The sequence below is a fragment of the Delphinapterus leucas genome, chromosome 14, assembly GCF_059928025.1.
Source record: "Delphinapterus leucas isolate spDelLeu-1000000601 "Yukka" chromosome 14, BTC_Dleu_Yukka2, whole genome shotgun sequence".
NCBI classification, from domain to species: Eukaryota; Metazoa; Chordata; class Mammalia; order Artiodactyla; family Monodontidae; genus Delphinapterus; species Delphinapterus leucas.
Window position 1 is genome coordinate 8,591,573 of NC_143142.1, and position 24,030 is coordinate 8,615,602.

At 41.4% G+C, this 24,030-nt stretch overlaps 1 protein-coding gene and 1 pseudogene across 5 annotated transcripts; both read right to left on the reverse strand.

The window, feature by feature from the left end:
• Window positions 1-117: 117 nt before the first annotated feature.
• Window positions 118-23,243, reverse strand: ANAPC7 (anaphase promoting complex subunit 7). Of its 5 annotated transcripts, none has more exons than XM_022598001.3 (11): window positions 23,042-23,242; window positions 18,637-18,823; window positions 15,344-15,463; window positions 10,680-10,791; window positions 10,218-10,371; window positions 9,344-9,486; window positions 7,145-7,262; window positions 6,093-6,289; window positions 3,451-3,675; window positions 2,662-2,812; window positions 118-976 (listed from the first exon to the last, which is right to left on the reverse strand). In XM_022598001.3, exons 1-11 carry the CDS (start codon window positions 23,140-23,142, stop codon window positions 787-789), a joined length of 1,698 nt encoding a protein of 565 aa, XP_022453709.3. In that variant the 5' UTR covers window positions 23,143-23,242; the 3' UTR covers window positions 118-786. The 5 variants fall into 5 exon arrangements, with proteins under 5 accessions (XP_022453709.3, XP_089750607.1, XP_089750608.1 ...); XM_089894481.1 differs by having other exon boundaries at window positions 18,637-18,848; window positions 23,042-23,129; XM_089894482.1 differs by lacking the exon at window positions 23,042-23,242 and adding an exon at window positions 21,458-22,991.
• On the reverse strand, window positions 12,834-13,214 carry LOC149747547 (cold-inducible RNA-binding protein pseudogene; annotated as a pseudogene).
• Window positions 23,244-24,030: the final 787 nt, after the last annotated feature.

Genomic DNA, 24,030 nt, shown 5'->3' on the forward strand with positions numbered 1-24,030 from the left:
GGGAAAAAGGGAGTCTATTTATGGCAAATAATTCTAGAGCTGAATCAATGCACTGTAAATAAGAGACCAAAAAAAAAGAATCTATAAAGGGCTTCCATTCTGACCAACCCAACATCATTACTGTACAAAAAACAGTTTTATTAATTACCCCAACTGTGCCTCTGTTCATGCTCTAGGTCACACTTGTTTCTCAGATTCGGCCCAGGCTCATAGGCAAGTTACCAGATTAGCAAATAGGAAAACTGTTCTGCAAAACAGCAACTGTCAGCTTAAGGCATTACTAACATTGCAGAAAGAAGCAAGGTTACTAGGGAAGTTTGGACAACCCAGGATAATGATTTCTGGGACAGGAAACCCTCTCTGAAAGGGCCAGTCCATGCTGCTGCTGGGAGATGACACTCTTGCTCTGGGGAACAGGTCGCTCCTTTAAACCCATCCACAACATCACAGACAAAACACTTTCTATTCCTCGAGCTTTCAGATTTAGAAGTTAGTTCTATAAAAAGCACTCTGTCCCAGAAGCCCCGACACGTCCACGGGCCTCTGAGTGCTCACTTGGTCCTCCCTGACTGGAGCAGAGGAGGATGGAGATATATGGAAGGTTGGTCAGGCTCAGTTTTTAAAAATGAAGTCACTACTAGAAATACGGAGCAAGGGGCAGAGACCCCTGCTGCAATCACATGCTGAATCATTGTCCTCCCAGAGAGCGGGCTCCTACAGGTTCCTTCAGTCCATGGAAGTGCTCAGAGCGGGGCAGGCCAGTGTGGCCACGGAGCTGTGCCTGCCTCACTGCATGCCGAACCACTGCTCCTGGTCAGCCCACTGGGCCGCCTCACTGTCGCTGCCCTCCAGGTCCCCTTCTTCCCCACTCCCTTCCATGTCGTCCACATCCTCCTCCTGAGTGGCATCCGTGGGACTCTCCTCCTTCTCCATCTTCTGCATCCCCTCTAGAGACTTCTGGTCATTGGGGTCCAAACTAGGGGACAACAAAACAAAGGAGAGGCCTGAATCTCTGCCTTGCTTCTTGCTGGCTGATGCGTCATCTCTCCCTGGCACAGCAGTGAAATGACCACCCAGTCACAGAGAAACTGCTAATGCCTGGCCTCTCCAAACAACTCCAGTTCCATAGGGAAGATCGAGGGAGTCCACCACTAGAAGTGAAAAAAGCCATCTTGTCCTAAGTTTTAGAATTCTCAATTTGAGTTTTCTCCATTTATTTCTTAAACCTTTTCACACTTAATACCCCTAGCATTCTGCTAGAGGAAGATACTAGATAACACAAATGAAAAAGTAGCAAACAACCATTAACAGAAAAATTCAAATATAATTTAACAGTATTAGGTTTTTAAGTTACAAGTTTACAAAAAATACTTATTTTTTTGTGAGTAAAACTGTTCCATGTTCTTATGATATAATTAAACATATAGCATTTCAGTAGTCAACCAAAATCATCATGCTTACCATGGAACAGATTTGTCAACTCCTAGGTTAGACCCCAGGACCCAAAGCTACCCAACCTGGGCATTTGACTGTAGCATCTAAGAGTATTGTGCATGCCAAAACCCTCAAAGTTCAGAGGGTCCAGAACATTTATTTACTTGGTTCCTAAGCAATCTCTCCTCTTGCCTTTGTGACCATCACTGAGGCCAGCCGGTGTCCAATCTCTAGCAAATCCCACCTCTATATTTTATTTTCACATTTGCTTCTGGGTTTCCAAAAAGCAAATGAAACCCATGTTGGAATCCTGTTCCTACTTATATAACTGTAGATTGACTGTAACATCTCCTATTCTCTGAAACCTTCCATACAGCTCTCACCCACACGCAGCGCTCCCCACCCTCTGCACTCCCACCCTGCCTTCTAGAGACTGCTTTGAAAGCACTTAGCACATGGTATCTATCAGTCTGCACGTCTGAGACTGAGAGCTCCCAGAATCACAGCATCCCCAGTGTTTACTGAGATGCCAGGCACATGAGTGGTGCTTAACTGCTGAACAAGTAAATGGATGTGATCAGACTCGATTAAAGACAGGCCTCCACCATAACTTTATAGACACACAGACGACCCTCAAAGAAATCACTTCTGTATTAAGCAGTAAGAATACCACTATTTATTTAGTATTTACTATATACCAGGCACAGTGCTAAGAGCTTTACATGGAATAATCATTTAATCCTCGTTTAATCATTTAATACCTAATAAGGTAGATATAGACAAGGAAATCTGTTAGTAACTTGCCCAAGATAACAGGTGGTAAAGGTAGTATTCTTCAGAGCTTAAGTTCTTAACTACTACAGTAGGTAGAAACATGGGAAAGTACTTACAATACGTTGATTGAAAAAGCAGAATATAAAATATATACTACATATAACCCTATAAAAATACGTATATGTGTTGGCAAGGCCAGGAAGATGATCTACACAAATGAAAACAGATGTTATAGTGGTGTGGCTGGTTATGAGTGAAACAGTTCTTTAATGTTAATATCACTTAAGGAAAAGACTTTAGAAGTCATAAATTTACAAACAACTCTACCATTACTATTATTACTGTTTTCAACCATGGGCACAAAGTGTGTGTGTTTCCAGAACTCCTGTTACATTGTTCCCTGCTTCCTCTACCCCTCAATGACCTTCCCCCCATGGGAGGCTAAGTGCCTACCTTAGTGCTATACTATACTGGTCCATTGCTTCCTGATACTCATTGACAGCTACAAGGAAATCTCCTAGGATCCGATGCAGGACACAGTCACTCTGATTAGCTAGTGCGTTCCGCAGCAAAGCAATTCCATCTTCATATTTCTGTTCTCTGCCTGAAAAGAAAAAGACTCTCATTTTCCTACTTACATAACATTTCGAAATATATTCCCATCGCAAGTCATATACACAAAACCACAACAACGATCACAATCCAACATCTATTTATAGATGTCAAGAGAACAGTGGTGTGGCAGGAATTGAGAACAAGGTCGTTTGAATTCTTATTCCATTAAGAACTCTGCAGTTTGAGTTCTGATTTTTAAAAACTTACAACCAAAGTTCATATAAAAAGCCAAAATGGATTTTATTTGCTAAACTACCCTAAACTCAGTTCATCATAAATCAGGATTTAAAAAACCAAGTCTAAAAGGGAAGTCATAAGATGGGTCAAGATGGGTCAAAACAGTTCAAATTGGTTAAAACCAAGTTATATTCGGCCCAAATTAGTTCAGGACAAAGTGAGCTGAATAGGTACTAACCAAGTACACCTGGTTTGAGCCACTCCACAAAAGTCATTCTAAGCCAATTACATTTGGTTGTGCTAAATATAAACCAATTCACATGGGCTCAGACCTAGTGCAAAAGCACACACCTGTTTGGTCATCTGTAACCAACTGGGACTAGGGAATCCAACTGAGATCAGGTTTTACACAATTAACTACGAACAGGGAAGTAAACAAGATACACTTACTAAGCAGTTCCGCTTTTTTCACCACAGCCTTAATGTAGTCCGGCCTTTGAGTCAGGGCTTTATCTAATAAAGTTTTGGCTTTCTCCTGTGTCACTGGGTCTTCCAGACAAACGGTGGCTAAAAGGGTAAGGGTCTGTGCATTTGCTCCTAGAGTTTTGTAAACATTGTTAGCCATTACCATTGCTTCACGAATACTGTTGGAGGCTAAGTAACATTCGATGAGACCTGAAAAAATATAACACAAAGTTCAACCACATTACCATTCCAAGCCATGCTTCCATTCTGACAGCCTTCCAAATTACAAACCTTCAAAGTTTAAAACAAAGGGCAGGCCAAGGGAAAAGTCCGATGGTGAGATCAGACTGAAGGGTATGTTGATGGAACAGCTAAGAGGTGCTCTTCCCCAGAGCACTTGACGGACGAGGAAAAAGCCTGTAGCGCAAAGGCACCTTCAGTTAGTGAAGGAAACAAACATGCACAAGTAAACCAAAGCATGTAGGCAACCCAGCTGCAAGTCAGAGGAACGAATGTGACACTAACTAATGTGACATTAACATACTGTGAAAGACGAGGTTTCCAACAAAACCCAAGGTTTTGCTGCCTCTTAACAAACTGTTAATTTCCAGCTGTGCTCAGTCACCTTTAGTCCTACATTTAAGGGGGAGGGCTCCTACAGTCCACAGCGAAATGTCCAGCTCTAAAAACTTAAGGACCTAGGGAGCAACCTCAGGAGAAAGGAAGACCTTTTCATTTGAAACATAAACGTTATCTCAAGAAGCATTTGCTGAGGGTTTCCCTAAACTGGATGGAAAGGGCTTAATCAGATGGATCAAATACACTGAGATCGGCAGCTCCTGCCTCTTTCCATACCCACAGCAAGATGCTCCACGGGGACATTTCAAGTACAGTCAACTCTCAACTGTTCATGCCAAGAAATCAAAGAGAACAGAGGAGGTACTTTTTAGTCCAAAGCACTCATCAAAACAGAAAAACAGCTTAAACCCCAAACCCACACACTCCCTGGCAGATTTTCTCTGTATACTCCTCCACCCTAGTGGCATTTATAATATATGTGCACATTCTACCACACACTATGGTTACTTAACCAGAAATTACCTAACGCTTAAGGGCAACGTGGTGGATTCAGAATATGGTGGTTGGTTGTAACTACCTACTAAATAGTTTTACTTTCCTGCTAAAGCCCCACTGGAAATTCAGAGGGAAATGTGAAGAATGCACTTCACTGATCCAGGGCCCCCACCAGTAAAGAAAGCTTGGTTGGCGGCTGCAAGAACCACCAGAAGCCATAACCAAGTCACCCTGATCCAAATTTCCAAATTGTGGCTTGAGTGAAGGCATCCCATAAAGCCTCACTGGCCAACTGGGGAACAACTCTAACTATCCTGTGTCCAACCACTCACTGTGGTAATGCAGTTAGCTGCATTCTTAGGCTCTTGTGAAACAGGCACACAGCAGACAGGAGTTAGCGTGATAAAAGCAGCTGGGAGGCTAGGGAAGCTACAGTTTCAGGATCAAGAATTTAATCTGAAACCAAAAGCTTGGTTTGTTGCAGTTTCTTAAGAACAAATCCACAACAGGCATAGTTCTCTGGCTATCTAAGCAGATTTGTTCTTTACACCAACTTCCAAATTTTATTTCTCAAATTTGAACTCATCTTCCTGTTAAGAGCAAATCACTCCTAGACTCCTGGGTTTATTTTTAAATTCTTATAAAAATATGCTTTGGAGGAACTGCATCTTGTAAGATTTATTTTAACGTCTCTGACTGAGTCACCAAATGCTGCTGAAGCTGGCATAGCTTTGAACTCCTAGGGGCAGTTCACACGAACTTAAAATAGTACATAACAAAGTTTGACCCTGATCATGCCTACTCTAGAGGTCACAATGAACTGACCAGTTCCCACAACCAACACTGTCATATGGATACTGAGTTACCCTATGAGTAATATTTCTGGCCCAAGGTAAGACAGCTGTAAAAAAGAATAAAGACAGGGACTTCCCTGGTGGTCCAGTGGTTAAGACTCTGCACTCCCAATGCAGGCCCGGGTTCGATCCCTGGTCAGGGAACCAGATCCCACATATGCTGCAACTAAATAAAGATCCCACACCCGGCAACTAAGACCTGGCACAGCCAAATACATAAATAAATATTAAAAAAAAAAACAATAAAGACGTACCAAGCAATCCAGCACAGTGCCAGCACAGAGAAACTCACATTAATGAGTGGGCCACGTTTGAGAAACAAAACATGACAAAAAAAACCAACCCAACTATACCCTAACCAAAAATCAGAAACAAAAAATGAAAAAAAATGGATTTAAAGTATGGAGTGAAAAGTCTGGCCATAAATGAATTTATAATGCCTAATGCAGTGGTTCCCAAATATGTCTGCACAATGGCATTACCTGTGATCTTAAAAAAGTACTGATGCCTATATCCCAACAGCAAATATTCTGACTTTAACAGTACTGGAGTGACCTAGCATCAGGATTTTTCAAAGTTCCCCCAGAGGACTCCAATGTACAACAAACTTTGGAAACTGCTGGCCCAATAAAACCTTCCATCTGAGTGCTGTCGCCACATCTACAGATCCACACCATTCATCTATATTTTTTATCTTACCTTCATAACAATCTAAGCGACAAGGTGCAAGACGTATAGCCTCCCGAAAGTGGATTATTGCTTCTTGGACTCTGCCCATGTTTCTAAGTGCTGCTCCCTTAAGTAGCAAAGCTTGAACACTATTACTGTTCAGCTGAATGGCCTTGGCTCCTAAATAGAGGGCTCGGGAGTAGCGTTTGCTATAGAAGCTATGACACCTGGAGGAAAAAACAACCAAAAGTTATCTGAGATAAGACCATAAAGAAACTTCTTCAAAGAGGAAAATCAGAGAAAAGGCCCTCTACGTGATCCTTACTACAAACCCCTTACAACTTTAGCCTAAGATATTAGTGAAAAAACAGAACAACAAGAATCTACTGAATATTTATTTTTAAGGGAGAAATCTTGATACGGAAGGGAAAAATTACAAAAAAGAACCTGATGGGGACTTCCCTGGTGGTCCAGTGGTTAAGAATCAGCCTTCCAACGCAGGGGACGTGGGTTCAATCCCTGGTTGGGGAACTAAGATCCCACATGCCACAGGACAACTAAGCCCGCACGCTCTAGAGCCCATGCACCGCAACTACTGAGCCCACAGGCCGCAACTAGAGAAGCTCACACACTGCAACGAAGAGCCCATGAGCTGCAACTAAGACCCGACACAGCCAAATAATAATAAAATTTAAAAAAAAAAAAGAACCTGACGATCTGGGTATGTTGTCAGGTCAGAGACATTCAGAGAATTTGTAAAGCCAGGTTAATAACAGCAGCACAGTTCCTGGCCTGCTCACTGATGGCTGCCCGTGTGCAGGTGCAGTGCTGAGCATGATACATTCACTATCTCAGTAAACACCTACCCCATAAAGCAGGGATATTATCCTCATTTTCCAAATGCGAAAACAGACTCAGAGAAGTAAATGATGTATCCAAAGTCACAGGCAGACCATGATTTGAATCCAAGTCTTAATTATCCCTTAAACCAAAGCTTTCAAATCTATATTCTATTGAGGAGGAACCACAATTTCCTAAAGGATCTACTAAAACTGGGGAGAAAAGGGAATGCATAAACATACCCAGAGACCACCCAGGGTTCCGCATGTTGATCAGAAATATTGAAAAGGCGGCAGCCAAGGTTCTCCACATCCTCCAGCCGCCCTTCTCGTGCCAGGAGGTAGCCATATACATCCATTCCTACAGAGGAAGAGGCTCATTAAAGCAGCAGGCATCTTTTCTGAAGGAGCTGTAACCTTCATCAGAGTCCACACTGAGGCCCCAGCTCCAGCAGGGTCTGAGCCCTCTCCACCATCATGAGCTCCTCCCACCAGCATTCCCAGTTTCCTACAGAATGACTATTAAAAAGACAAAACAGGGCTTCTCTGGTGGCACAGTGGTTGAGAGTCCGCCTGCCGATGCAGGGGACACGGGTTCGTGCCCTGGTCCAAGAAGATCCCACATGCCGAGGAGCGGCTGAGCCCGTGCGTCCGGAGCCTGTGCTCCGCAACGGGAGAGGCCACAACAGTGAGAGGCCCACGTACCGCAAAAAAAAAAAAAAAAAAAAAAAAGACAAAACACATCCAAAAGTAAAAAACAAACAAACAAAAAAAACAAAACAAACAGTAGAAGGACCTACCTCACAATTTGAAAGCCTGTTATTTTCAGGAACTATTTGTCCCTATATCCTGTGGTGTGATAATACAGCTATCCTAACACATAACCAGAAAAGGCCCAAAAAAGGCATCAAATTAAGTTCTCTCTTCCAACAGGTCTAGACACAGTCAGGAGTACACACTTAATATGACGGTCTCAGAAAAAGTTAGCCTATTCTAGAAAAAGCATCTAGTTCCTTCTGGAGTCTAGTTCATTTAAGATCATCCCCCAGCCCTACCCCCCCCCCTTATTTTCACTCATGTTCTATTAAAAAAAAGCCCCAAGCTCGCTGTCACCCATCTCTTACCACCATTCCCCTCCATTCCTTAATATTCCTTCAGATTCCAAAGAAAATGCCTCTCAAACCAAGATTACTGCAGCTCTCCCTGCTGGCCCCTGGACTCGGGTCTGAGCTTCTAACTCCAAGATGCTGACTCTACTGCCAGGCTACTACTTCTAAAACATCATTTTCATCATGGGCACAGGCAATTTGAAGAAGAGGAATAACATTGGGCAGGAGGGGACCTTGGGCAAACAAATTCATCTTTCTGGATCTGTTTCCCCATCTACATGCTTGTGAAGTTCCCCTCCCTGCTCTGTCAACTCTACAAAACTAGGATTTCCCTGGTGGCACAGTGGTTAAGAATCCGCCTGCCAATGCAGGGGACACAGGTTTGAGCCCTGGTCCAGGAAGATCCCACATGCCGTGGAGCAACTAAGCCCATGTGCCACAACTACTGAGGCTGTGTGCCACAACTACTGAAGCCTGCGTGCCTAGAGCCCGTGCTCCACAAAGAGAAGCCACCGCAATGAGAAGCCCGTGCACCACAACGAAGAGTAGCCCCTGCTCACCACAACTAGAGAAAGCCTGTGAACAGCAACGAAGACGCAATGCGACCAAAAATAAATCAATAAATAAATTTATTAAAAGAAAAAAAAAGAGTCTACAAAACTGTTTATTGTCACAAGGTCATGTTTTTCTGATGACCTTTTTGGGGCCTTTACAAGCAGACTTCAGCCTATCTATCCAACCTTATTTCCTACTATTCCTGCGCACATTACCCTTCACTCACTGCCACTCACCCAACAGCCATCCTTTGGAAGTCCCTGTGGCTTACCTCCTTCAGCAGCAATCTTCTTTTAAATCAATGATTTTTTTGTTGTTCACTTCTAATTACTTCCTTTAACCACCTGATCACTTTCTTAGTATCTGTTCACTTACTCCTTTTTAACTATATTTAAGGACACAGTAAAGCTAAATTCCCTAAAAGGATATACGGTCCTGGGGATGCCATCCAAATTCTCAGTCAGGCACATCATAAATCCGTAAATCATAAGGAAGGGCTATGATCCCTCCCCAAACAAAGAAAGCTAAATAATGATCTGTGGGGAGATGACACTTAAATTCAAGCAAAAACAACTGCTCAAAATGGAATTACCCAAGTGTCAGAGACACTGTCAGGGCCTTAAAAAAAAAAAAAAAAAAAGGTAAAAGGCTACTCTAATCAATTTTATAAAATATTTTTTTACAAAAAACTGTTATCAGAAGATCATGTTACATCTTCTCCCTATCTTCTGATTTGCCCCTCTACAGCCACCTCCATCCTGCCCCAAGAATTACTTACCTTTTATCAGATAAGGATCCAACATCTGTGCCTGTTCAAACTTGAGGACAGAGTTTTTATTGTCTCCAGCTCTGAAGTACAGATCTGCTAAGCTTCCCAGTAGGTCCACGTTATCTCTCAATAAGGACTTTTTCTCTAGTGAACTTTAAGATATTAAACATTGAACCTTAAAATCTATTGTAAATCCTCTTAGTTGTTGAATCTGGGTGATGGGTATATGGGCACTATTTTCTTTTATGTATGTACAAGATTTTTCACAAGGAAAGACTAAAAAAAAAGTATAACTAGATTTTCTTATTCTGAGCTTTTAACTTAAAGTTATACAAGACTGGATAGTAAATACACAGAATAAAGCAGAAATCTCTCTCATTACCTAGAAACTTTCTGGTTGCAGTTTTTCAGAGGATAACATATACTATACGGTGTTAAATGTAATGTCATTCAAAGTGACAGCTACTTATTATTCAACCAAATGACTTTGCCTAACACAAACCCCACTCTTGTCCTTGGACTTTACCTGACTAGAAAGAAAAATCCCAGTCCTGAGGCAACCCAGGTCAGATGCTGCAATAATCTGTGCTTCTGGGGCATCCAAAAAGATGTTCTTCCAGGTTCAAGTATGACACACTAAGGCCGTCTGTTTTGCAAGGGTTACTAACTTTTGCAAGCACAGAGCTAAACTTGGTCCAAGTTTACATTTAACAGAGACTATTACATCTGGGACCATTCAGTACATTAACAGACTAACAAAGCCTAGGGACAACTGGCTGTAATACCAACAGATAAGCATCCATTTTTCTGTTTTGCTAATTTATATACATAAAACCCCCATATAAGGGCCCCAAGAATACTGAATCAACTTTGTGGCTCTCACCAGATGGTATTGATTGCTCTCGAGTTGTCACCAACGTGCACAAAAGCATACGCTTTGATCCACACAGAAAGCCAATCTAAGTTAGGCAAGGTCTGGATCACGTTCATCGTCATTGATGCCACCTCTGCACCTTTTACAGAAAGGGACAGCAAACCTAATCCAACAGAAAGTAGGAGAAAGAAGGTGAGGCATAGCATCCTTCTTCTACAATGCAAAAAGCAATAGGCTACCCTTTCCCTAGGTTATAAGGCAACCCTTTCCCTATTCTAAGCAAGATGGACATGACAGAACAACTACAGTATTTCTTGATCAGTGAAAGAATACACGGCAATAGTAACCTATTGACTCACTCTCTGGAGGTGAAGCATGGGCAACTTTAAAAAAAATAAACTTATTCTAATGTACAGCCAAGATTATCTTAGAGAGTAAACACTCCATGAAAATAGGGAGAATGACCTGTACCTAGAATGGCATCAAGGGCTAATGGGCACTGCCTCAGCACTTCCTTATAGCTGGTGACTGAAGGTCGCTCCTGACCAGCCTTCTTGTACAGGTTTGCCAGCATCATGTTTATCTGTAATGAAAAGAAAGGACAATAAAGTATATATTTAAAAACAAAATCTCACCATCAATAAGTCCTGATTTTTATTATCAGCTATTCTACTTTTTACTGGAAAATCTACCCAAAGCTGTGTGGAAATAAAGCCCAACCCCATTCTTCAAACCAAAGAGGAAATTACTACTTTGTTTTTCCTATGTCCTCCCATTTCCCCCCAAATTCTTCTCACTTACCCAGCCAAAAGGTCCAAAAATATCTGGACCAAAGATGCTGCCTCTGGAAATGGAAGTAACCTTCATTTGAGAAATGTTACAGAATTCTAATTACCTTGATTTTTAAGACAGAAGATGAACTACCCTAAAAATGCTTGTTTACATATTTTATTTTTTAAGTTTATATATTCTAAATGCAATTAATATCACAGCATGAGAAAGTGAGGAATTCTTAACACAGCTAATTAAAAAAGATCAGATGAATTTTCCCCAAAAAGGAAATGACAGATACAGAATAAAACACTTCGCTTCTCTCTGACAATTGGTCTAGCAGCTAGACTCTAGCCTTTCTGATGCTTAAAGCTTTGACCCACAGGTACTGTCTGATTGATCAAAGTAATGCTACAAAAATCAAACTCTAACTGACCTCTAGAGGTGATGATGATCCTGAGATCAGCTACACTATTTAAATATAGTGAATGCATTTTTAGCACAATTCAAATATGTAACTCAGAAAAGCTCTAGTTAAAAAAAAAAAAAAGAAAAAGAAAAAGAAAAACCCTTCCTAAAAATGCAACAGGGAAAATTTGAGAATACCTAAAAGTTCCAAAGAATATAGAAGTTACAGGGAAGGGATAAATATTCTTAATAGTACAAAGACAAAAACACAATTTTCCAATTTAAAATTAATAGGTATTAAATAGAACACATTGTTTGCCAGATCATTACCCTAAGGAAGCAGTCAACATGAGGGCACAAAAGAAAAAAAAAGCCAATCCCCAATCTCCTCAATTATCTGTAGCTTGGTATGCCAAACACTTACTAAAAATTATGAAGATAAAGAACATCAACATCTGTTCCAATTATGAACTCATAGTATATAAAAATCTAGTATGCCATTAATCCATACTGAATCAAACAATGAAATAATGGATACTGGAAATAAAACTTTTTTTTTTTCATTCAGATGGTCTTTTAATCGGCTTCATGAAGCCAAAGAAAACTGCTTATAAGAATTCCTTCACCCCTTCAGATACAACACTGATGGGACATGTGTACGTCTTCCGGCAAAAAAGGACAATTAAATACACATTTTCAAGAACCTCTCAGGGATGTCTGCAAATCTACTGTGGGTCCCACAGGACAGGTGGACGCCCAGGCCAGGGCAGCCCGGGTGCTCTGCTGCCACCTGCACGGTTCTACCACGCTACACTCAGAAACATGACACCGAGTTGGAAAAAAAGCTACAACTTGCTCAGCTTCGGACAAAGAGCAGATTCAGAGTCTGTTCAATCTCAAAGAGAAGTGACTCGGGGCACCCAACTTCACGGGGCCGACCCCAATGAAAAGAAAAAGAAAAAAAGCAACACAACTGAAAACAAAAAACAAAACTCACAACCCCTGGTGATTTTCTGAAAAAAACCTCTTGGCTCACGGTAAAATGGTAAAAGTAAAACTGGAAGTGCTCTTCAAAACGTTTTTTTAAGACTCTTAAAAACAGAAAGCACTTCCTTAAAAAGCGAAGTGTAGTAACAAGGCCATCTGGGGGCCAGAAGCAGTCAGGCTGTGTTTGACAAGATCAGAACCAGTAAGACTACAAAAGTGGGTACAAGGACGTGTGATCACTACACATTAACGATTCAGCGGAGCTCCCAAAATCTTTAAACATACGGCCACTGGAAGGACGATCTCGAGCAGGAAGGATTTTTACTCGTTGTGTGTAGCATAACTGTTGCAGCTGTCTCTGTAGGACCCGCCCGAGCTCCGGTCACTGCAGCTGCCACCCTGACTCCGGCTGCTGTAGTAGTCTCTGGAGCCTCCATAGCCCCCACTCCTGGACTCGAACTAGCTCCTCCTGTAGCCGCGGTCCCCTCCTCCTCTGGAGAACCCAGGGCCCCGGCCTCGGCCCCCACGGAAGAAGCCCTGGCCCCCAGCAGAGCCAACTCGGTACCTGCGGGACTGGTTACCAGACGACTTGCCAGCCTGGTCGACCCAGATCTGCCGCCCATCCACAGACTTCCCGTTCATAGCCATCATGGCGTCCTTGGCATCGCTGATGTTCTCAAAGGTGACAAACCCAAAGCCCCTCAATCGCTGGGTCTCCCTGTCTTTCACGACCACCACTTCTGAGATCTGTCCATATTTTGAGAAGACCTGCTCCAGTGACTGCTCGTTGGTGTCAAAACTCAGCCCTCCGATGAAAAGCTTGCCTTCATGTGATGCCATGGCGGCCAATGAGTCGGGCAGGTCCCTGGCACAGGCGGAAAGATGGCACGGCACAACGGCCCGAGCTCCTAACGTGCAAAGCGACTCAAAACTATTTTTTATTTGGCCTCAGATTTTCCATTTTAGGCTATGTTGAAATGCAAAAAAAGGTACTTAAAGGAAAACTCCAGTACTGGTGTCAATACTTGAAAAAAATAAAAGAATTAAATTTAATATCCTTTCTTGACTGCTTATTATTAGCAAACTACGACGGACGGACCATCTGTCTCAACAATATTAAAATTCCCTTTAAACTACCTGACACTTTGAAAGAGTGAGTTTTGAGTACTACCTAGTAGGAAAGTCAATTCTTTTTAAAACAGATCCTTACTTGGGGGCATCATTAAAGCTACATTCTACCAGTTACAAACACAAGCAGTTATCGTGTTCTAAAAACTGAGTGAGAAATTGTTTGTTGGTATGTTTCTCTTAAAAGTTGAAGATTTTCCAAGATATAATAATTTCACACTGGAATTTTCCTTTAAAATTGTGAAACAGTGGGTGGCAGTGTTTACCATACATTAACAAACATTTATTTTGACTCACTTCCTTGTTCTTTACACAGACTGAGAAGCCAGTTAACTCCCTAACAGACAAGAAAGAAAAACTGTAAATATTCTAGGTTTATGTGTGAGGCACACATCTTTGCTTGCTCCTGGCTACAACAGCTCTACAGAATGAAGAATGAAAGATATGTACTCCTAACATATGTGGACTCCTCTGGTCTCTCCTGAAATGATGGCTGTAAACACCAAAGTGCTGGATACAAAGCTCAGCTTCTTTGCCATTACTCATTTTAAAATATGTCCCTGAACTCCCTCAAGTCATCAAGGAAGAAATTACGGTACACTTCCAATAAGATAAGGAATAGGTACCATGCAAAGTTTATAATCAAAACAGCATTTTCCAAAATAAGACACTCTTTACATATACAAAAAAATTATTCTTGGAGTAACACTTTCATAGCGTACCAGAACATAATTTAGTATACAGCGCCCAGCTTATTATGAGACAAGTTAATCTATAATATACTTACAAATGTTTTTAATAACAGCTATCACCATAAAATATACTGAGGAAATAGCTTACTTTTGAAAATTCAGAAAATATTAAATAAATCCTCAACATGAGGAGATGCTTCAACATGTTCTCATAAAGTTTGATTATTTACTTTTAAAACTCAGTAACACCTGGGTGAAAAAACACTAACTAAATACACCAGGTCCCTACTGGTTATGATTCCTTTTCTTTTAAGGGCAGGAAGATGTACATAGACGTCATACCTATAAAATTCCTTATTGTTAAGCACACACTGCACAGAACAGTTTTTCAATGAAATGAGGACGGTAGGTGACATGAGAGTATGAAGAATATTAAATACTGATGTGAATTTACTCCTAAGAGCTAAGATTTTCATTGTTTTTCTAAACTGGACTTCAAAAAAAACTGTAATCAGAGATGCCCAATATAATACTCCTTATAGAATAGTACTTTTAAAAAGTATTCTCACATACATGAACTCAACTTATACCAGAGAAAGTACCATTATCCTCAGTAAGGAAAAAAAAAGTAAAGCCAGATTTTTAACTTGTGCCAAGTTCACACTGCACACAGCTTGAATGCCCTAAACTCAGACAAGACACCAGAACTTTTGATTTCAGTTGAAGGTGTTCTATACATTATAATATGTTGACAAATCAAACGTACAAAAGGATCTTGTAGTCTTAATTCTGAAAATGAAAGGAATACACACTATCAAATGCGTATACCTAAAGAATGCAAAAAATGAGGTTCTAAAAAGTATTATTGCTACCTGGAAGTATACTGCAAATCATATTTCCTACAATAAGAAACACCAAAAAATAAACATATGTAATATTATTCTCCAGCTACCACTTTCATTAGCTGAATTTTCAGGGTCTCATAAGAAAGTCACTCCTCCATCTCTCTAAACAGGCAGAACAGGTGAACAAAGTGGGAATTAGAGACAAGGATAAAATGTTCAGATGGAATCCTTGAAAACATGGCAGAAGAGGGCTGGAAGGACTGGGGAAGAGAAAAATATGTAACAAGTTGTTAATTCAACTTACTTTGGGAGTTCTTTGTCTTGAAGGGATCCCATCAAGAATAGCAATGGCATCTTTATCTTGTTTTAGCATTGTATAACATTCAGCCATTTTGTACTTTACTTCAATTTCAGATGGAAGACACTTAAGAGGAAATGAAAACATCTCTTCAAAATATTACTTCAACAGTATAGCAGTTCTTCAAATTGTTAAACATAAGTACCATATGACCTAGCAATTCTGCTTTTATGTATACAGCCAAGAGAACTGAAAACATGTCCACACAAAACCTGTATACAAATGTTCATAGCAGCATTAATAATAGATAAAAAGTGGAAACAAGGCTTCCCTGGTGGCGCAGTGGTTAAGAATCCACCTGTCAATGCTGGGGACACGGGTTCGAGCCCTGGAGGAAGATTCCACACGCTGCAGAGCAACTAAATCTGTGCGCCACAACTACTGAGCCTGCACTCTAGAGTCCACGAGCCACAACTACTGAGCCCATGCGCCTAGAGCCCAGGCTCTGCAAGAAGAGAAGCCACCGCAACAAGAAGCCCACACACCACAACGAAGAGTAGCCCCTGCTCACCGCAACTAGAGAAAGCCCACGTGCGGCAACGAAGACCCAATGCAGCCAAATAAAAATTAATTAATTATTTAAAAAAGTGGAAGCAACCCAAATGCCCATCAACTAATGAATAGTTAAAATATGGCATATCCATACAATGGAATATTATTCTGCAATAAAAAGGAATAAAGAACTGATTCTTTATTCCATGCTGTAACATGGATCACCCTTGAAACCATTATGCTAAGTAAAGGAAGCCAGCCACAAAAGGCCACATATTGCACAATTCCATTCATATAAATGTCCAGAAGAGGTAAACCCACAGAGGCAGAAAGGTTAGTGATTCCCAGGGGCTGGGGAGATAAAGGGCAGAAGGTTTCTCTAGGGTGATGAAAATATTCTGGAATTAAGACAGTACTGATGGTTGTACAATTCTGTGAATACACTAAAACCCACTGAATTATGAATTTTATGTTGTGAATTGTATGTCAATTTTTTAAAAGACTCTTTAAAGATTAAGTGTATTTGATTCACATGGAAGGTTCAGCACGGTGCTAAGCATACAGAGCGCTCAAAAACAGTTAACTACTGGCCTTCCCTGGTGGCGCGGTGGTTAAGAATCTGCCTGCCAATGCAGGGGACACGGGTTCGAGCCCTGGACCAGGGAAATTCCACATGCTGCAGAGCAACTAAGCCCGCGAGCCACAACTACTGAGCCTGCGAGCCACAACTACTGAAGCCCGCATGCCTAGAGCCCGGGCTCTGCAACAAGAGAAGCCACTACAGTAAGAAGCCTGCTCACCATAACAAAGAGTAGCCCCCACTCACCGCAACTAGAGAAAGCCTGCGCACAGCAACTAAGACCCAACAAAGCCATAAATAAATAAATTTTAAAAAAGGAGTTAACTACTTCTATGAATGATTCTGTGTGGATAATACACATGACTTCCATTCAGTGTCAGAAAACAGAATTCCTGGCAATCAGCTCTTCAATAACAAAAACAAAGGTTCTGGGCTTCCCTGGTGCCCCAGTGGTTAAGAATCCGCCTGCCAATGCAGGGGACACGGATTCGAACCCTGATCCGGGAAGATCCCACATGCCGTGGAGCAACTAAGCCCATGCGCCACAACTACTGAGCCTTTGCTCTGGAGCCCGCGAGCCACAACTTCTGAAGCCTGTGCACCTGGAGCCCGAGGAGAAGCCCGCGCACCGCAACGAAGAGTAGCCCTTGCTCACTGCAACTAGAGAAAGCCCGCACGCAGCAACGAAGACCCAACGCCGCCAAAAATAAATAAAAATTAAATAAATTTTTTTAAAAAAGCTTCATTTTAAAACAAAAACAAAGGTTCTACATAAAAAGAAAGGAAACAAGAAGAAGATGTACAGGCTTTAAAAAAAAAGCAATGATGTTACTTTGTATCTTTTTTTAATGTGGAAAAATACAGAACACAACTCATAATTTCACTTCCAGTTCATTCTACTGACATTCCTCTTAAATAAGTTGCGTGTATAATTTAAATTTAAAGACAGATTCAAACTGAAAAGTCAAAGTTCCCCTCTCCCTAAAGCTTCCCATTAAATGTATTTCCTTCACGCACACAGAAAATTTTTCATGTATATTAACCATATATATTTTAGGCATACACCAAGATATACTTATATAACTATAAACTATCCCCTTTAGGGAATTCCCTGGCGGTTCAGTGGTTAGAACAACGTGTTTTCACTGCCCAGGGCCAGGGAGGGCCCGGGTTCAATCCCTGGTCCCGCAAGCCGTGCGGTGTGGCCAAAAAATAAAAATAAAATAAATAAACTATCCCCTTTAAACAAAAAGAGTAGTGAACACACTGCTTCAAACCTTATTTTCTTTACTAATATACACAGTGTTTTCCACATCAGCACATACACCTCTATATTTCATTTCTTCAATATTTCCATCATATTCCATCCTAGGGCTATATTATAATTTAACTAGATCCTACTGATAAACACTTTTGCTTCCAGTTTCTTACCATTATAAACAATACTACAATAAGCAGCCTTAGTTATATACCCTTGTAAACCTTTTGTGAATCTACTATTAGGATTAATTTCTAGCAATGGGATGACTGTCCAATGGTGAAATTATAATTTTTTACCCTTCATTTATTTAATTATCAAGCAACCAAAACTAGTAGGAATTCATAAGATTATTTTATATAAATTTCCCCAGGTGCTCACTATCCTAAAAACTGAGTTACAGTTTAAGAGTGTACTTTCATTAAAATTATTAAAAACACTTTAGATTTTGAGTTCTGTTTGTATAAAAGGGAGGAACAGGGACTTCCCTGGCGGTCCAGTGGTTAAGACTCCGTGCATCTAACACAGGGGGCGCAGGTTCAATCCCTGGTTGGGAAACTAAGCCAATAAATAAATAAATAATAAAATAAAAGGAAGGAACAATGAAAGGCTTTGGTTAGAGCCTAGATAATTCCATTTAATTTTTAAACTAATTAATTTAAAATTTAATTCTATTTTTAGATTCATCCATAGAGTGAACTTTGCTTCTAGCCCTTAGTGCTTGGTTGGATGCATTCTTGCATCTAAGTGGTTTTTCATCTTTGTTTCTCCAGTCAGCTCCCCTTTAAAATTACTTTTTATTTTACTTCTTCTACATCTAATCAGCAGTCTTTCAAATTCCTTCAGCGTCTCTTGCTCTCAAAACAACCCAACCAACCAAAACCACATCACACATCTATTTCCAATTACCTGACTTTGTGGAGTGGATGCAGAATTTCCAGTTGAAGGTCTCACTTTTGAAGTTTTACTTAAGGCTTTCTTCTGCTGTAAAGCCATAGTATACTTACTCACAGCATTCCGATATTCCTTATCGTGAAAGAGAGAATCTGCATGATACACCAAAAGCTGGTACTTCTGAGATGGGGAGAATAACTCACTAGAAAACAAAGAAAGTATACCCCCTACATGGGTTGTTTTGAAATGTAAGAAAGAACGCTCTCCTTAGTGTCTACATAAGCCTAATACACCTTGTGTTGACAGTTTACAAAAAAGTAAATTTACCTTAACTGCTACTCCCCCAAAAAAGAGGCAAGAGTCATACTTCATGTCAATATGGTCAACACATGTAGAAAATTGCCTTAAATTGTTCTCTTTACTATAAAAACAATTGATACATCTAAATCAAATTCAGTAATACAGAGATATATAAAGAGAAATGTAATACAGTTGACCCTTGAACAAACCAGGTTTGAATTACAAGGGTCCACCTATATGTATAGATTTTTTTCAATAGCACACACTACAGTACTACACCACTCTTGGTTGAATCCATGTATGCAGAACTGCAGATATGGAGGAAATGCATATATAAAGGGCCAACTATAACTTATACGTGGATTTTTGACTGTGGGGAGGGTTGGCACCCCCTCCCCTCCCCTGAAAGTTGTTCAAGGGTCAACTGTATCTTTTCCTCCCCTTCTTTAACCCAAGCCTTCTTAATTGAAGAGTCTGATATATATCCATAACTCTCATAGTAACATCAATTTTTAGGGTAATACAGACAAAAGAGAGCAATCATGACTTAACTAATATTACTAAAGTAATATTAGTTTAACCCTACCAAATAAGGGTTAATATTACTTTATAGGGTTAATATTACTTTAACCCTACCAAAGAAGGGTTAAAGAACCTGGAAAAGAGAAACTCACCACTCTGAATCATTTTTAGCTAACTGCTGAACAAAAAGAGGTTCGGAGGGTACTTAAAACTCTTCAAATACTGAAGAAAATGGGAATACTAAAATACCGAAGTATGGGAATAGACTAGGATAAGCCAGTGGGACAGAGTGGAACAGAATGAGAGAGGATTAGCCTTATTTGATGAAAGGTTTTTTTTTTTTTTTTTACATACAGAAGTAAACTTCACTAACAAGAATTTTTACTTCCTTGAGTCTCAGGGGTTTAAGGACAGCGTAACGGAACCAATACATTTCAGAACCTTTTCTTTAACCTTGAATATTGCTCACAAGTGTTATAAGTGCCTAGGACTGGCCACCAATCTTAATGGGAAACCCGTATTTTTAATCTCCAATCCCATCCTTCCCCCAGTTAGAGTTTACATTTTTTCATTGACAGGGAAAACCTACAGCCACTTAAAATGAAAGAACAGTCAGAGTCAAAGAACTCTGGAGACGGTTAACTGCTTAGCAAATGAAGGATACTCAAGAATAGGTACCATAGATTAGTAGGTGCCAGGGGCTGGGGCAAGTGGAATTGGTGAGTGACTACTAATACATTTGGGGTTTCTTTTGGAGGTAACGCAAATGCTTTGGAACAGACAGTGGTGACAGTTGTACAACTCTGTGAATGTACTTAAAACCACAGAAATGGGGGCTTCCCTGGTGGTGCAGTGGTTGAGAGTCTGCCTGCCGATGCAGGAGACACGGGTTCATGCCCCGGTCCGGGAAGATCCCACATGCCGCGGAGCGGCTAGGCCCGTGAGCCATGGCCGCTGAGCCTGAACGGGAGAGGCCACAACAGTGAGAGGCCCACGTACCGCAAAAACAAAACAAAACAAAAAACACAGAAATGTATTCTTTAAAAGGGTGAATATGATGGTATGTAAATTTTATCTTAGTAAAAAAATAATTTTAAAAAAAGGATAGGTAGGCTAAGCACTGGATATAAAGTTACAAAGGAAAGTCAAGGACTGAAAGGTACGGTCCAGATAGTTGAGATCTCTTCCAACTCTGAGATTCTATATATTTAGTGAGAAATAAGATGTGAAAGAAAATAGTTGATTTGATAGAAATACTACACTCAGAGAAAGGATTCAGATGTTTATATATTGTAACATACATGCCTACTTATGCATGCGTAAGTTATCTCTGAAATGATACATGAAAAACTGTTAAGTTGTTGCCTCTGGAGAAGGGAAATAGTGGAGTGAGGTTCAAGACTCAGGGTCAGACACTTATCTGCATACCCCTTCAGTACCGTTTGATTTTTTTTTATGGTGTGTACTGGCAATTAAGAAATATTAAAATATAAATGATAAAGGTCAGAATTTAAACACCTCCTGAAGCTAGGAAGGAAACTGCCAGTTTAGCCTAAAATAAAGAACGGGCCAAGTCTAATCAAAGGACCAAACTCCTTCTAACTATCCTGTAACATCTTCAAGAACCAAGAATAATGACTAACTGGTGCATAAATTCCCAATGGTAGACACTGTATGCTTTGACAAATCACTCAGAACCAGGTGAGAGGCTCCAGAATAAACAAAGAAGGCCGACAGAGACCAGGGCTCCTCACTGTCAACACTAAGTGGATGGTGGTAAAATGATGGGTCTCCCGTAGTGAGGTCCAAAAGCACTAATGGAAATGAAATAGGTAGCAACAGCTGCAACGCCCTTAAGTGGCCCAGACAGCTTCCAGAGCAGGCCAAATGCAAATGGGTCCACCCTCAGTAGAAGATCACAATGCCATTTAGACGCAGTAGACTGTGGTGGGTCAGAATGGAGACTTTAGAGTCAGAAGGACCAAAATCCAGACATTGCGGCTCTTCCACTTACCAGATGTGTGAACTTGAACACGGTATTTCACCTTCCTGAGGTTGCACGTATTTCCTTAGCACCTTCAATAAACGTTTGAGTGCGTACTGCACACAGGCACTGTGCTGATTTCATTAGGTGTTAAGTGATGAAGAACATAGATCTTAAAAGTTCCCATCACAGGAAAAACATTTTTCTGTAACTATGTGAGGTGACAGATGTTAGCCAAACTTACTATGATGATCATTTCACAATACAGACAAATATCGAATCATTATGTTGTACACCTGAGACTAGTATGTCAATTATATCTTGGTTAAAAAAAAAAAGTGATGTAGAATATAAAACAGGGCAAAGGGATAGAATGGTGTGGGTAAGGGACAATTCTGGTGGCCAGACAAGAGTTCTCTAGGAGAGAGACTGTCATACAGAGTGAAGTAAGTCAGAAAGAGATAAATATCATATATTAACGCATATATGTGGAACCTAGAAAAATGGTACAGATGAACCGGTTTGCAGGGCAGAAAGTGAGACACAGATGTAGAGAACAAACGTATGGATGCCAAGGGGGGAAAGTGACGGGGTGTAGGATGAATTGGGAGATTGGGATTGACATATATACACCAATATGTATAATATAGATAATTAATAAGAATCTGCTGTATAAAAAAATGAAATTAAATTTTTTTTAAAAAGAGTTCTTTAGGAGGGATATCTGAGCTGAAACCTAAATGAGGAGGCAGCTCTGAGGCGAGGACTCTAAGCAGACCCGCAAATGCAAAACCCCTGAGTTGAGAACGAGCTTGGTGTGTTCAAGTAACAGAAAGAATAGCCAGGGAAGCTGGAGCACAGACAGAGTGAGAGAGAGAGATGTTTGGCCTTGTAGGCCATGGGAAGGAATTTTAATTTAACCAAAAGGGAGAAATTTAAGCACAGGGGCGACATGCACTCAAGGCTGGAAATAGCCCTGTGCTTCATCCGCAATAAGACTCCATAAGCGGCAGCTTTGCAAACGTGAAAAGGGCAATGCGAGTCCTTCAAAAGGTGCCACTCTCACCCATCAAGGAAGTCTCCCGTTTTCAGGTGTTTGCAGGGACGAGAAAGTAAATAAACCCTACTGACACACCTAGGGAAAAAATCAATCTCAAAGGCAGAACAAGGGTCTAAAACCAGGCGATTGGGCTTCTTTGAGCCTCGGCGAGCGAGAAAACGTTCTTCGGGAAGGAGCTGGGAAGGGATGAGTCAGCCCAGCGATGTGACAGTCGCTATGCCGGGCGACAAGTTCCTTAGGAAAACCTCTGCTCCCAACTTTCGGGAAACCCTAGCCAGGGTGGTCCTCAGAGCCCCCGCCTTCCGTTTCTCAAAGCAGCCGCTCGCCGCATCCCCCGCAGGGAGCGCATCCCAGCGCCCGGCACAACGCGGGGACCCAGAGAACTCAACTTCGTTCCTAAGTCGGCTCCGCCCGACGAGGCCCTCGCTGACCTCGGAACCTCAGCTGGGGCCCGCAGCCGTTCCTTCCCGCCAATCCCCACGTCCCCTCAGCCCCCGTTCCCAAACCGGCGCCGCTTTCTCCTCAGCCCCAGGCCGCTCCCCGCCTCAACTCACGGGTTGTTATTACTCATTGTAAGTAACAAGCTGCTGAGGAGCCGCACGTTGGAGTGCAGCCCCGCTGCCGCCATGTCTCGCAAGTGGTCTATCACATTCATTCTGCCCAGCAAGGCCGCCGCGGCACCACCGTGAAGAGAAGGTTGAAGCTCCTTTGGGAAGACTCCAAGATGGCCGCCTCGCCAGGGTCCATCGGGTCTACACGCGGCACCGCCCCCAGGATAATAGGCAGCTACCGAAATGCCTGAGAAAAACGAAAACAAAAACAAAACCCTCAGTTCCTTCCCCGCCAAGCCCCCTGTGAGGTGGTACGATTTGGTTTGGGGTGGGGGGGGTTGTTTTTAGCAAAAGTTACATCATCATTCTAAGCTGCAAACTTTATGGAGGGCTTACAATGCGCTGGGGACAAAAGGCAACTCAGGACGAATGCATGCCCAATTGAAATGAGTCTGAGAGGACTCTCAGAAATTAATAAAAATGTATTGATATTTATCATAAATAAAAGTTAATATACTAGTAGGATGCAGGGGGGAAAAAAATCCCCAACAGCTGGAATTAGATATTTTAATCAGGCGCCAGGGGCAGTCCTAACTGCTTTTAGTCTTGCACGAGCGCGAAGGCTGAAAGCGCCACGCCCCCTCCCCTCAGGTGTTGCGTGTACCTTTGGGAGTACGGCTTCACTCTTTGGGTGCAAAAGGACGTATTTTTACCATGGGAAATTACTCACTAGCTCAGAGTGAATAAAGACTAGGTTGAGTTTTAGCCGTCCTAATATGAGTGTAGTGTTATCTTGTGATTTTTATTTGCCATTCCCTAATGACGTATGAAATTGAGCATCTTCTCATACGCCTATTTGCCATCTGGGTATCTTCTTTGGTGAGTTATCTGTGCAGTTCTTTTGTCCATTTTTTAGTCCGGGTGTTCGTGTTCTTTTTTTTTTCTTTCTTTCTTTCTTTTTGGCCGCAGGGCGCGGCTTGTGGGATTTTAGT

Bases quoted from the DNA above. Each gene is read 5' to 3' on its own strand.
- ANAPC7 (XM_022598001.3), bottom strand. From the start codon at position 23,142: ATGAATGTGATAGACCACTTGCGAGACATGGCGGCAGCGGGGCTGCAC. The intron at 6,290-7,144 runs GTATGTTTATGC...TTTTTCCTCCAG, and splicing joins GAACCCTGGGTGGTCTCTGG to GTGTCATAGCTTCTATAGCA. The intron at 3,676-6,092 runs GTAAGATAAAAA...ATATTTTTTCAG, and splicing joins TCGCTTAGATTGTTATGAAG to GTCTCATCGAATGTTACTTA.